Below are 15,069 nucleotides of genomic sequence, written 5' to 3' on the forward strand. Positions count from 1 at the left end.
GGAGACTGTGAAAGGTTCAGACTTTGTGCTGTTTACCCTGACACAAAACGCTGGGCATTCATACAGGGACTTGATGGCAGCTAATAGTTGGCCATCCACTTCATACTCCTGTACTACTTGCGAAAGCTTATCCCGAGGAACCCAGTCATATGCCTTCTCCAAGTCCACAAAACATGTGTAGACATTCTTGGCATATTCCCAAGATTTCTCAAAGACTTGCCTTAAAGTGAAGATTTGGTCAGTTGTGCTTCTACCAGGACGAAAGCCACATTGTTCTTCCTGGAACTTTGACTCGACTATGCTCCTGCACCGTCTTTCCAAGCACCTAGCATACACTTTCCCAGGCAGGCTGAGCAGAGAGATGCCACGATAGTTACTCCCTTCTTGAAGACTGGTATTATTATGTCTGTCTGCCATTGCTTTGGTGCTCGCCCAGATATCCAAGCAGCCTGACACACTCGAGTCAGCCAGAGAACACCATCTCAATTTAAGGCTTTTAGCATTTTGGACCAAATTTCATCATCGCCAGCAGCCTTGCCCGATTTTAGCGGTTTTATTGCTAAATGGACCTCTTCTGCTGCGAGTCTAGTCATTGCCCCGATCTGCACCTCTTGGATGTACACAACTGCTGGGCCATCCGGGTTAAGAAGGCTCTCAAAGTATTCCCTCTATCTCTGGAGGATATCCTTCTCGGTTGTTAAAAGTGCACCATCAGAGGCCTTAATTGCCCTTGCTGTGCACGATTTCCTCTCTCGAAGGCAGCAGATGGTCTGCCAGAATACTTTGTTTGCATTTGCATTGGATGAGTCTAATCTTTCTCCAAAGGATTCCCAAGACAGCAAAGCAGATGGTAGCATCTGCTTTGCTGTCTTTACTGCCTCAGCATACTGCAAACGCATCTCAGGTGACCTGACCCTAAGCCATGTTAGGTAGGACTCCTTTTTTTGCCCGGACAGTTTTTTGGACTTCTTGGTTCCACCAAGGTGTCCTTTTCTCACTGCCCGTTGCCATGCCGAGCCGCTTTCTGCCACAGCATGAGAGTGCAGAGGCAGTGACAGCTGTTCTGAACAGCTTCCACTCCTCCTCAACATCTCCAGTATGCTTGGGAATCTCTTTGAACCTGGAGGAAGTGTCATCTGCAAAATTCTTCCTCACAGCCTCATTTTCCGATGCCTCCCATTTCACGCGGTATAGCTGCTTAGGCCTTAGGCCTATAGATGCATTGATGGTAGCATCTGGTTTCTGAAGCCGTAGAGTGCACACAACAAGGTGGTGGTCAGTTGACAGTTCTGCCCCTCTTCTCACACGAACATCAAACACTGAGGAAAATAGGGCGGCTGAGACTATAAAGAAGTCAATCAGAGACCTTTGTTCTAGTGTATCCCTATACCAGGCATACTTATGGACTTCTCGGTGCTGGAAGAAGGTATTCATTATGGACAAGCTGTTAGTACAGCAGAAGTCCAATAATTTCAACCCATTCGCATTAAGGTCAGGGGCACCGTTCCTTCCAACCACACCCCTCCATGTCTGGTCATCTGTTCCAACATGTGCATTGAAGTCACCCATTAGCAGGACTGATTCCATGTCTGCCACCCTGTCAAAAGCAGTATCCACTTCCTCTAGGAAGGCAGAGTATTCTGACTCCAGATTAGGTGCATAGGCTTGCACCACAGCCAAATCATGGTTTTTCATCTGAAGTCTTAACACACACATACCCGTTCCCCCCAATGGTATCCATTCAGCAACACAGTCTGACAGCTGGGGGCTTGTGAGTATCCCCACACCTGCCTGAGCAGACATTGTCTGGCTCACACCAGAGTAGTAGAGCTTCTACCCCTTATCCAGGTCAACAGTTCCAGAGCCTCTCCTCTTGGTCGAAGAAAGCCCAACTAAGTCTAGCCGGTAGCACTTGGCTTCCTCGACCAGTTCCAACTCCTTCCCTGTCAAAGAGAAGATGTTCCAGTTGCCTATTGCCATCCTTTTGCAGAACCATTTCTTTGCGCTGCCCCTAAACACCTCCCCAAATGGGTAGCAGGCCCATTGATGAAGTTTCCTCTAGCAGAGTACTGAGGAGCGGTGTCTAAGGGAGACTAACATATTTTTCGAACGGGTCCCTCTGCCTAAAACCCGAAGGCGTCCCTTGGTAACCCACATGACGGACGATGCAGTATGAACGTTTTTTATGGCCTGATCATGTTACAGTTTTTGATAATGTCCTGTTAGCACAAGACGAAATGACACAGCAAAATAGGAAAGATTTCCCTCGAATACTCTAATAGCATTCGGGGGGAAGGAGCAAGAAGAGAAGAAAGAAAGAAGCAAGGGAGGAAGAGGAGGGATCAGTCTACAGATAATATAACAGATGTATATTACATGAAGTAAGGCATGGTCCAGCATCAGGTGCCATGCCCATACTCACTAAAGTGAGCCCCTGAGGCTCATGTTAATGAATAATGAATTTAATTAATGACTGTACATGGTAGATAGCTTCTGAAACATTATTTACATTATATATTAACCACTACTAAACATAACTTGCTTGTAATTTTCTACTGTTAATTTTAACTGATTAAGAAGTCTGAATGCAACATCACAAGAACAAAATAAGCACATTTATTAAACTACTAATATTTTATTATATTTCAAACCAGTTTCTTTGGAGTGCAAAAAATTTGTTACAGTCATCAAGTAATAATGGTAGTAGTTCAAAATTTTAACAAAAATGGACAAATGTGCATTTTTAACAAAATTGGACAAATTCTGTTACAGTTGTAACATTACAATTTTGTTACAATTGGATATCCTTCTAATGCTGAGTAACATTTTATTATTATCATCATCATAACACTAATTATGGGTATAGACCATATTGGTCTTCTGGTCTCATTATCCATCCAATATCCTTTTTTGAGGTCTGTTATTATTATTAACATTTGACCTCCATGGAGTCAGAGACTCATCATGGGAGGTACACACTATTGCACACAATGATCATCCAACCTTGCCTCAATGTCTCTACACCCGCAATACACTCAAGCAATGCATTCCACTCAGTAACCACTCTCCATGCAAAGAACCTACTCCTCTGCTCACACCCTCCTTGTACAGTTTCCAGCGATGACCTCTTGTCCTAGCCCCATCTCCCATTCTATGAAAAATCTCCTCCATGTTGATGCGATAACAACCCCTGACTAACTTATATGTCTCAATCATATCCCCCATCTTCCTCCTATTCACAAAGCTCGGCAACTTACATTCTCTCAATCTGTCCTCATACTCCACATTCCAAAGACCACTGACCACCTTTGTGAACCTTCTCTGGACCTTTTCCAACATATCCTCATCACCATAAAAACCAGGTGAACAAATTTGTGCACAATAATCCATATAAGGCCTCATCAAGGCCTCATATGGATTATTGTGTGCAGATTTTCTATCTTCTAAGGCACTTTTTACTGTATCAATCCACCTATATCTTGGTTTCCTCTGGGTCTTTTTCATGCCAGCGTGGCAGAGAACACTTGTTTTGCTAATCTTTCCTCTCCCATTCTGTTTAAGTGACCATACCACCTGAGATTAGCTCTACTAACACATTCCTGGATGCTGACAGTGGCAAGTTCTTTCCTAATATCCTCGTTTTTAATATGATAGTGCCATTGATGCCATCTGTTTGCTGCCAGAGTCTGTTGTGGGTGCTATGACGGTGAACGAGTTCAAGACAAGGTATGATAGATACTGTGAGAATGTAATCACATAGTTGTGTGGACATGATGTTTAGGGCCTCCCTCGATGAGTCTAAGGACTCCTGGAGTCGCCCGAAATAATAATAATAATAATCTGTTCATTCGTTTAATCTTTCTCAGGACTCTCATATCGTCCGTACTAAGCAAAGAGCTGACATTAACATATCCAATTTTGATACCACTTTCCTTCATAATGTGATCCATATAGATAATGAATAACAGAGGGGATAATGTATATCCTTGTCTGACACCAGATTTAACATTAAACCATCATCCTGTACTTCTTTCAGTTCTAACTGCTGACTTAGAACTCAAATAACGACTAAGTATTGCTCGATATAATGCACCATTGACACCATATAATTGAAGCGTACTGAATAGCTTCTCTCTTGGCCTTTCATATGCCTTTTCCAGATCTACAAAACTTAAATACAGATCTTTGTTATATTCCCATGATTTCTGAATTATTTGTCGTAAAGTGAAGATATGATCCTGACAGCTTCTATTTGGCCTGAATCTGGCTTGTTCTTCACCAAGTTTTTCTTCCACTATCCTTCTCAAACGTTTCTCAAGTATACTTACATTAATCTTACCAGGAACACCGAGTAGAAAAATACCTCTGTAATTCTCAGTTTTATTTCCCTTTTTATATACAAGTACTATGAAAGCTCTACTCTAATCATCTGGAATTCGTCCCTCTGTCCAGGCCTTCTGAACTATGCAGTGATTGACAGTTCAGCCTTCTATGCAGTGATGCATAGAACTGAACATAAATGTCTTACAGTTTTACACTGTAAGACATTTATACCTCCATACATGAGCATTTCTGATCAAATACATCTACTCCTGCTGCTCTTCCATGTTTCAGGCCTTTGATGGCTTTTTCTTCTTCAAGTATGGATATGTATTCCTGACTGCATCCCTGTTGAGTGTTTTTTACCAGTGCTATCACTGCCTGTTTCATTTAGCAATTTTTGAAGTAATTACTCCATACTTCAAGGATATCTGTTTCTCCAGTTTTCATGTCACTTTTATCATCACTCTTTCCTTTATTTCTGAGCTTCTTCAACAACCTCCAGAATATCTTACCACCTTCTTAATATTTTTTTTCTATGTTCTGTCCAGTCTTCCCATGACTTTTGTTTAGCTAGTTTTACATAGTGTTTAGCTTTCTTTCAGAATGAGTCACAAGATTTAGTGAAGATTGTTATTATTAACAACTTCTTTCGATAAACTGCTCATTGAATTCTTCAATTATATGTATCTTCTTTATCTGTTTCCAATCTACCATTGTCATCAACTAACATCATCTTACCACAGTCGTTCTTTCTTTCTTTTACTTGCCACATATTGAAAGAACTCATTACGATTTTTCTTAGCTGAATTGGCTAATTTCTGCTGTCTTTACCAACCGAGTTACCTCTTTGTACTCTTCATGCAACTGATTATTACCAACATTCATCTTCTGTTGCCTTCACAGTGCCTTCTTTTTCCAGATTTCACTGGGGGAAAAAGCTTAATCTTTTCATTCACTCATTTCATTTACTCCTATCTTATTTAGCCTTTCACCTTTAGGATACACTCAAACATTGCTGCTGTTAAATAGTTTTTGATGAATGCCCAAGTAGCATCTTTATCCTTTTCACTCAACTCCTCTTTCCATGCTATAGCTCCAGTTGTCTCCTAAGCTTTTCATAATCACTAGCCTTGTAGTTTCATGTATATCTCTTCTTCTACGCAGAGGTTGTTGTATGACTGGCTACAACCCAGGTGATCACTTTGTGGTCACTCTCACCATCTGGAGAAAGATTAGATATTCCACCAATTCACTTCGTCTGATAGTCCAACCAGATCTAAGACCCTCTCAATCCTCGTGTGCCTTCCATTACATATTAGTTAGTTATTCTCATGTGATGTCAATTTGACGTATGGTCATTCCCATACCTCATTGAGTTTTGGGAGTGAAGCCTTCTACTAGAATAAGTGGTAGGTTTGCAGATGCCCTTTCCACAAAGAGTTAGCAGGACAATCAGAAACATCCATACCTCTTGGTTGAAGAGCAGATATGCTAACTACTCAGCCAACCAGGCTGTCCATTACATATTGCCAAAGATTATTGTTCCTTAAGGACTGATGCTGTATTGTCACAACTGCCATAATCAATATCACCCATAATGTTTACCATTTTGTAGCATTTTTTTGTTGACATTATTAGCATCCAGGAATGCATTAGCAGAGCTAATCTCAAGTGGTGTGGTCACTTAAACAGAATGGGAGAGGAAAGATTAGCAAACAAGTGTTCTCTGCCACGTTGGCAGGAAAAAGACCCAGAGGAAGACCAAGATATAGGTGAATTGATACAGTACAAAGTGCCTTAGATGATAGAAATATAAGATTTGATAATGTTGGAGTCTTGACAGGTAACAGACTGATTTAGAGGAAAATTGTAGATAGGAAGTTAGTAATGATATAAATTTTTCATGTAGTACTTTTATATCCTGTACACCCCTTGAGGGTACATGGCAGGAATTTGATGATGATGACTTATTCTGACCAGGCCTTTTAAATTATGCAGTGAAGTCAATGTAAAGTAAAACTTTAATCTTTCTATATTTGACATTGTCAGCATCCAGGAATGCGTTAAGAGAGCTAATCTCAAGTGGTATGGTCACTTAAACAGAATGGGAGAGGAAAGATTAGCAAAACAAATGTTCTCCTAGGCTGGCAGGAAAAAGACCCAGAGGAAGACCTGTACACTCTCGTGTCCTGAACGAGCATGAAGATATCACTTCCAATCAGTTGCAAACATTCTACATGTGCTAGGTGTACAATGCACATCCACTCTATAGCAATAGAACTGATATATATTTTTGCATTTATTCCCATTAAAGACTTCCCTAATTGTTTCCTCGCTCCATGTGATTCCTAGAATTAAACACAGTACAGGAATGCTTCATAAAGAATACAGTTTTCTACACTGTATTCTTCATGAAACATTGCATCGCATTCGCATTAATAGCACAAGTGTGCAGTCACAAATACACACACCTTTGAACAGAAATGGTGCAGTGGGCCAAATTCATAATATTCTAGTAGTTTTAAACCATCCAGAAGGCAAGGCAGGCTGAGACAATAGCAACTAGTGGCTGTGATTGGTTATCATGTCTGATGCATGCATGCAGATTAGTCTGCGGGAGAGGAGTGTTTTTCTATGAAGTGTGTTGTTTGAGTTGTCTCTAATTAACTAATTGTCCTAAATATAGTACACAATGTTAAATGTCTGCTCACTGTATTTAGTGAGAAACAAAGCTATTTGCTTTTCTTGCTTGTGCATGGCATCTGTTGTGGTTGGAAAGTTTTTTTAACGGTATAGGAACATTTTTATTCTAGTCTTTGGAAACAACAGACGTAGTAAAAATTTATCTATTCCTGAATAAAAATGAATATTTCTGTGTATTATAAGAATTTGTTGATCTACAACAAAATACTAGCATATGAGAGATATCTATTACTGATAAGACAGAAGAGCCGCTGATACTTAAAAAACAAAACAACTAATGAATGTAGGATTTCCGAAAGTGTGGATAATTCCAATAATTATTGGATATTATGTATCCTATTATTGTGTGAAATGTATACCGAGTCTCAGTAAACAAAAGAAAATTCTTAGAAAATTAAGCAAAATATACATAAACCAGAGAAATACATTTAACACACACAACAAAGTTTATGACATGATTTGCTGCTCCATCAAACCACACATATTCCTGCCGTGCCTCAATGAATCACCTGTTCAACATTATTAGTTCATTGGATTAGACTCTCCCTATAGTTTTCAACTGAACTATAAAATGTATATAGTGGCAGTTTATTATTGTTAGGTATTTATACTTTGCAAACAAATCTCTTTCCCTCTCCTTGTAATTTTTTTTTTTTTTTTAATTATGCCATCATAAATTCACTTATTCGTGTCTAGAGACTTTACAGGATCGCATGCTATTCATTCTACCCAGCAATTTATAGGACATGCATATCATAAATGTTAATTATTAATAATTCATTTGCCATTAATGAAAGTATTTCTACTCTCACTTATTTTTTCTTTTACATTTTCCATTCTCACATGACTTATTAATGATGATTCGTATATTTACACCTTTGAGTAATTCGAATATACCATCCAAATATAGCATTCTTCATTATTGTTTTCTAATATATCTTAAAATAAACATTTATCCTCCACTCTATGCAGATTTGGTTACAATTAATTGATAAAGTATTCAAAGTTATCCTACAATTAATTGCATTGGACCAATTACAATGAACGCTGATGTGCTATGCAATCTTAAAACTTTCATACATCAATAAAAATGTAATCATAAATCAATGCGACTTTTGAAGTGCAGCTTGCATAAGCCACATGACAGCACACCCAACTGAAATGGGCATGCGACATCACTGCTACCAATAATAACACAGTCAGTGAGACGTTTCTGATTTTTTTTGTATCTTTTCTCCATGTGAATTTGTGCACATATTTTTCTTGGAACATGGAGTTAGTAATGAACATTCCATGTCCTAAACTAGGGATGGGGAACCCCTCACCCGTGGGCGAAATTTCGCCCGAGTGTCTATTTCAATTTGCCCCTTTGCTGATGTACTCATATGTATATGTAAATAAAATTTTATAATAATTTAAATTTATTATAATTAAATTTATTTAAATTTAAATAATTAAATATACAAAATCAAAAATAACCATATTACATAAAATATGATCATCGTACGCCTGGCAACCATAAAATCGAGACCAGCCATTAAAATAAAAAGAAATCAGGAGCATTTCTCGCGGGCAAAGTTCAGACTTTCTCTGATTGGTTGCTTCCCAATTACCGCCATGACATTTTGCCATGTGTCAAAACATATTGACTTTTGACTTTGTTTTTCTCATGCAGTACTGCGAGTGCCTTGTAATTAACCAGTTGACAACTTTATTCAATTTATTTTTTTAAATAAAAAATATTTTATTTTCCAGTCACCAGCAGATGTTTTTAAATTAGCAATTTTTGCCCTTGATACTAAAAAGGTTCCCCACCCATGTTCTAAATAAAAATCAAGCAAGCACATTGTTATTATTAGTTTTGCTCATTTCTTCAAATTTTCCCAAAGCATTTCTGAAATGTATGGCTGGGTATTTATTTCCTACTACTCCATTGTTTAGATTTTGAACGAGAACCATGCACATGGTTCTCGTTCAATGCATGCACATTTATCATATGGAATCTCAAAATACTTAACACTCCTTGCGTTAACAACACATGCTGGCAATGTATTCCATTCACTGACATTTGTCATTGTAAAAAATCTAATCTTCACACCCCTCTTCACCACACTTTTACATAACTTCCAGGTATGACCTCTGGTTCTTCCCCTCTCACCTTCTACTCTTTTTATAATCCCCTCTGCATGAATCTGATAAAATCGTCTCACTAACTTAAATGTCTCTATCATATCACATCTCTTCTTCCTATCCACCAAACTCTGTAATCCACATCTCTTCAACCTCTCTCCATAGCCAGCATTCTGAAGTATTGACATTGTCTTAGTCACTTGCTTCTGGACCCTCTCCAGTGTCTCCACATCACATTGAAAACCAGGTGACCAGATTTGAGCACAATAGTCCAAGTGTGTTCTGACCAGTGCTTTATACAGTGGCACAACCACTTCTTTATTCCTACATGTTAGAGCACTTCTTATCATAACAGCACTGCGATGTGTAGCCTTTGCAACATTAACAATATGCCCTCTAAACTTCAGTCTACTGTCAACCATCACTCACAGATCTGTAATCCCATCCACTTCCTGCAGTGTGGCACCATCGATATAGTACACAGCCTTATATTTCTGCACTCCAAATGTCTCTATCCTTATTAATCTGCTAATTTCAACTTCACACCACACAGATTCGAAATATGAAAGTGTACTATAAATTTCACTCTGTGGACACAATTCCTCTGCAATCATTAATAGTACTCCTCCATCCTCTTTTCATTTTTCTATCCTTCCATTTCTCTTCCCGACCGTACATCATCCTCAGACAACCAAGTTTCACTTATACTAATTAACTTTGGGCATACTGACTCATGCATTTGCATTATTGGCCTTTGATGCAGTCTTTCCTGGTGAATTATTATTATTACGTGACACCTCCAGCGAGTTCAAAGACTCATCGAGGGAGGGCACCTACTCTACAACTCTTTGTCTCCACTACCCAATCCACCAACTACAATGAACCACAACCACACTAACACCATCTACTACCTACCACCAGTATTTTCACAATCACAAACATCTGTCCCCACAGCAGGATTCAAACCCACAGACCTTTGCCTGGAGAGTGGATACACTAACCACTTGGCCAACCAGGCCAGAATTACATGTTAACAATTCCTGATGCTGGCTTTGAAGATATTCAGGATTTTTTTTATTATTATTATATAGTTTCCATCCACAGAAGATTAATTATCTATAGTCCATTTGTAACTTGACTAAGGATTTTGTTTACTCATTTTTTTTTAAATTTTTACGTAGTCCAGAAATCCTACTCTAGAGACCAAACATGGAACTTTTTGAAGTCACTTCAGGCCTCCACAATGGAACAGTAGTCTCACACTGGGCAATGAAATTCATCTCCCAAGGACAATCACAAACATCCATGCCCACAGCGGAATTCAAACCTGTGACCTGTTGGTTGGTTGGAGAGTGGGTGTGCGTGTGCTATCCACTTTGCCAAACTGGTAGGCTTGGAAACAATTGAAAATTTTCATAATACATATGGTCAAATTATAGAATATAATAAATTGAGTTCCTGAAAGAGCAGAGAATATATAAAATAAGTTTAGGAGAAATAAACATCTGCCTATTGGAGAATTAGTATTAGTAGATGATTAAGTCCAATAGGAAGAAAGTAAGCAAATTAGGAAGGAGTGACTTAGGATTATTTAGAATAGCAGAGAAATTTTCTCCAGTGAATTTTAAGATACAAAACATGTAAACATCCAAATAAACTTGTTAGAGTATATTCTAATAGATTAAAAAAATTACTATATTAGAGAAAAGGGTTTATTCATATAGAGATAGCCTAAAGAAAATATGAATAGATGAAAATGATTCTAATACTGGTTGTATATGCTATCAAGCAAGATGAGGAAAAAGGATTTTTACAAGAACTTAACAAAGGAAAGACCTTTAAAAAATAAGAATGGCACTATTTCCTAATTATATTTGGAAGAGTTATCCAAGCACCTTATCACAATATTATCAAAAAAGGAGCCCATAAGAAAAATTTAGGCCTCATTCTTACGGATAAATGAAGAGCTTGTGAACTTCTTCTGTAGCTTGTCCCACTTAAGTAGGGTTGCTGTTTTTGGTGAGTCTCCTCCACATCCTCCTATCTTGGGCTGTAACCACATCCAAGTCCTCATCCACCAGCTCCCTCCATCTCTTCTTTGACTGCCCACACTTCCTCCTCCCCTGCACATCCATCTGCATGATCTTTCTTCCCAAATATTCGTCCTCCCTCCTCATCACCTAACCAAACCATCTCAACCTTGCCTCCTGTATCTTTGTGCCTAAGTTCATTACTTTCACCATTCCCCTCACATAGTCATTTCTCAGACGATCCTTTCTGGTCACACTGCACATCCACCTAAGCATTCTCATCTCCACTACCTCTATCCCACTGATGTGATTTTTCCTCAGGTCCACAGTTTCCATAGTATATGTCATAGCTGGTCTCACTACTGTCCTATAGATTTTGCCTTTTAGATTGATTGGTACCCTCTTATCGCTTAACACTCCAGCCATCTCTCTCCAGTTCCTCCATCCTGCTTGTATCCTGTATCCCACATCCTTTTCAGCCTCTCCATCTTCTTACATTGTTGAACCTAAGTATCTAAAGTCCCTAACCTTCCTGATGACATTTCCTTCCAGCTACAGATCTATATGAATAAATGAAGAGCTTATGAACAAAATCACACAAATTCAACTCACCTAACAAGGATGCCATTGCTCTACTGTGCATTGGTGCTATGCCAATGATATTACTTTAAAACAAATAGACTCAAATTATCCATATCATCTAGAAAAGGCACAAGATCCTCATTCCTATTTGAAATATCTGATGTTAGAATACCAAAGATTAATGAAATTGACAAATAATCATCACATCAGTGATTGTAGTTGCACTGCATATCAGTTCAACAACAAAAATCAAAATTTCCTGGCTGTCATGAAAATAAAATTAAAGGGACTGACCCAAAGAAAAATTACGAGCTAAAGATAATTCTTTATTGAGCAGTCAAGGTCACCTGGAAAATGTTGCAAGAATTGGTAAATCCTCTGATATTTCTCCCTCATGCCCATATTATTTGAGATGTTGGGAAGTGCAGAAGAAACTTAAAAATATATAGTAAGACGACAAAACTATTGCAATTAGGACTCTTCAATTCCATTCATGCATTCCTATAAAAATGACTCCTAAAAAAAAAAATGAATGAGCTGAAGCAATAATAAATATGGTACTTCTAGTTTTTCAGTTACTTTCATTTTTCCATGGACTGTGCTAGTACATACGTAAATGTAGGCTAGCAGTCTACTTACACTCTCACATGAAGTCATAACATAACATTGTAACTACTGGGACCAAATCTGCTCATCTGCATAAGATTCAGTCTAGCTCAAATTGGTCCTTAAAGATCATAAGATCCAAAGCGCAGGAAATATAATGACAAAAGAACTCAATAGAGGAAGGAGAGAACATAAGAGGATAAAGAAGAAGAGAGTAGACATCAACAGAAGTAGTCAGTGTAGAAAACAACAGACAACAGTAGAGAAGAAAAAATTATTAGAGAACAGATTGTTACATGAAAGTATGCTGCAGTCATGCAAGACTTAAGAACAAAAAGAAGTATTCAAGCAGATGATGCAATGGAAAAAAAGAAAACCCTTGGTAAAACCCACAAACAGATTCAAAATTTCTTTTGTTTTATGAATTCTGGTATCCCTCAACTTTGATAATGTTCAAAAGAACATTCAGTGAGTGCAGGGAATTCAACAAGCATTTGAATGATTAAATTTGTGTCATTATACATTATATATTTTGACAGGACATTTCTTCCATTTTCGTGTGTATTAAAGAGAGAAGAACAGTTTATATTGAATAAAAAACAACAGACTGTATAATATGTGGAACTGAACAGTAACTGCTGTTAAATGAAGATTTAATGTTATTTAGCAAATAACAGTTTGATTTTTTTAACACTCAATTTGTATTAACACTGAGGAGAGGTTTCATATGGCAGAATGAGGGAAAGGAACAAGGACAAGAGACCATTGCTAGAAGTTACAAAAGGAGGTGGTGAGTAAAAGGGTAAGAAGTAAGTTTTTTGCATGGAGAATGGTAGGAGCATGGAATGCATTGCCTGAGAGGGTTGTGAATGTGCAGACTGTGGATGATTTTAAGGAGTGGTATAGTAGACTTTGTGTTCACTAGTGTTCAACTCCTGCAATGAATATTGTGATTCCATAGGTGTCAGGAAAATAATAATAATAAAAAACTTCTTCCACATGCCTCCTAACAGTCCCCCCCCTCCCAAAAAAAAAAATTAAATTATCTAAATCTAAATTATGTCACCTTTTAAATTACTTATATCTGAATGAAATATCATAGTTATTTTACTTAGCGATCCAGTAACTCATCTAAATACTCAAGAACATTCAACAGTACAAAGTGTAGTCCAGTCTGCTGTACTTGAAAGAGCTGCTTTTGATGTAAGAAACATTTTGCCAAATGTCATCCCAGAACTATCTTCTCTACAAATGGTAACTGATTTCTCATGTCCTATAGGACAAGTGGTGGTTGCTCCAAACTGTGGTAAGTGCTGTACTTAAATAATCAGTCATAACTTGATAGTAGAATATATGAGTTGGCTGCAGGGATATGAGAATAGCTATGACTTCTGTTATATGCTAATTTTTAGAGCAGTAAAGCTATTAAAAAAAAAAAAAAAACATTTTAAGCTTTGAAAATGTAATACCACCTTGTACATTCACCTCTTAATTTTTTACCACTGTAATTAAACAAGAATATATTTATGGTTTATTTTCAAGGACAGGTCAAGATAACCAAATCCACATTCCTAATAGCAAATCTAACATTTAAGAGAGAGAGCCTGATTTCAATTTTTTTTTTTTTTTTTTTTTTTTTTTTTTTTGTAAATCCCACCCACAAAAAAAATGCAAAACTATCATACAGCAGCACTGTGAGTCTACATGGAAAAAGCATATGAGAGGAGATTAGAGGTTATGAATTTTAAGACACCTTTATAACCTTTCTCTAGAGGACACACAGTTTTTCATTAAAAACTTTCTATCCATTGAAGCATTATTATTATTATTATTACCCTAAGACCTCATGGAGTGAAAGATTCATCTGGGAGGTCCTTTTATCACACACAGCTCATCATACCATGTCTTAAAGACACTCAAACTCCTTGCAGACACCACACTCTCAGGCAAGGCATTCCAATCATTTACAATTCTGCATGAATAAAACCTCCCTCTCACTCCCCTACTCACACCCTCTTTAAACAGTTTCCAAGGATAACCTCTGGTTCTCCCCCGATCTCCCACTATTTTCTGTAGAACTTCTCCAGCATTGATCCTATAACAACCCCTTACCAACTTATAGGTCTCTAAAAGTTGAGCAGCTCTCAGATGTGAACTGTAGACTAAAATACAGAAGAAAATTATTGAAGAAAAAACGAAAGTTTGAGAACAGGAATCAAACCTTGGAGATTCTGTGGCAAACCTTGAAGAAAACCCTGATTGATTCAGTCATAGAGGCATGTGGTGAGGTTGTCTGCAAGGATAGAAAAATCAGAACTCCATGGTGGACACAGGAAGTAAAAGAGGCAGTGAAGGAAAAGAAGAAAGCATATCAAAAATTCCTGGCAAATAAATTGGCTTGTGCTCTTAGAGAATACAGGGACAAATGTAAGAAAACTAAACACTGTATAAAACTAACTAAACAATAGTCATGGGAGGACTTTGGCAAGAACATAGAAAATAAATGAAATAAATAAAAGAAAGTGGCAAAATATACTAGAGGTTGTTGAAGAAGCTCAGAAATGGAGGAAAGAGTGCTGTAAAAGGAATTAGAGATGATAAAGGTGACATGAAAATAGGAAAAAAAGATATCCTTGAAGTATGGAGTGATTACTTCGAAAACTTGCTAAATGAAACAAGCAGTGATGACAGCACA

The 15,069-nt window shown here is 37.7% G+C and overlaps 1 protein-coding gene across 1 annotated transcript in view; it reads left to right on the forward strand.

Annotated features, from left to right (window-relative positions):
* The window catches only part of LOC150104294 (uncharacterized), a 636,238-nt gene that overhangs the window by 548,463 nt on the left and 72,706 nt on the right, over window positions 1-15,069 (forward strand). The window contains exon 46 of the mRNA XM_090396452.1: window positions 13,490-13,680. Within this exon, the coding sequence (XP_090252578.1) occupies window positions 13,490-13,680 (191 nt within the window). The remainder of the gene's footprint in view (window positions 1-13,489; window positions 13,681-15,069) is intronic.

This window comes from Typopeltis vanoorti, chromosome 8 (genome assembly GCF_054136105.1).
Source record: "Typopeltis vanoorti isolate ZY-2024b chromosome 8, IOZ_Tvanoo_1.0, whole genome shotgun sequence".
Lineage (NCBI taxonomy): Eukaryota > Metazoa > Arthropoda > Arachnida > Uropygi > Thelyphonidae > Typopeltis > Typopeltis vanoorti.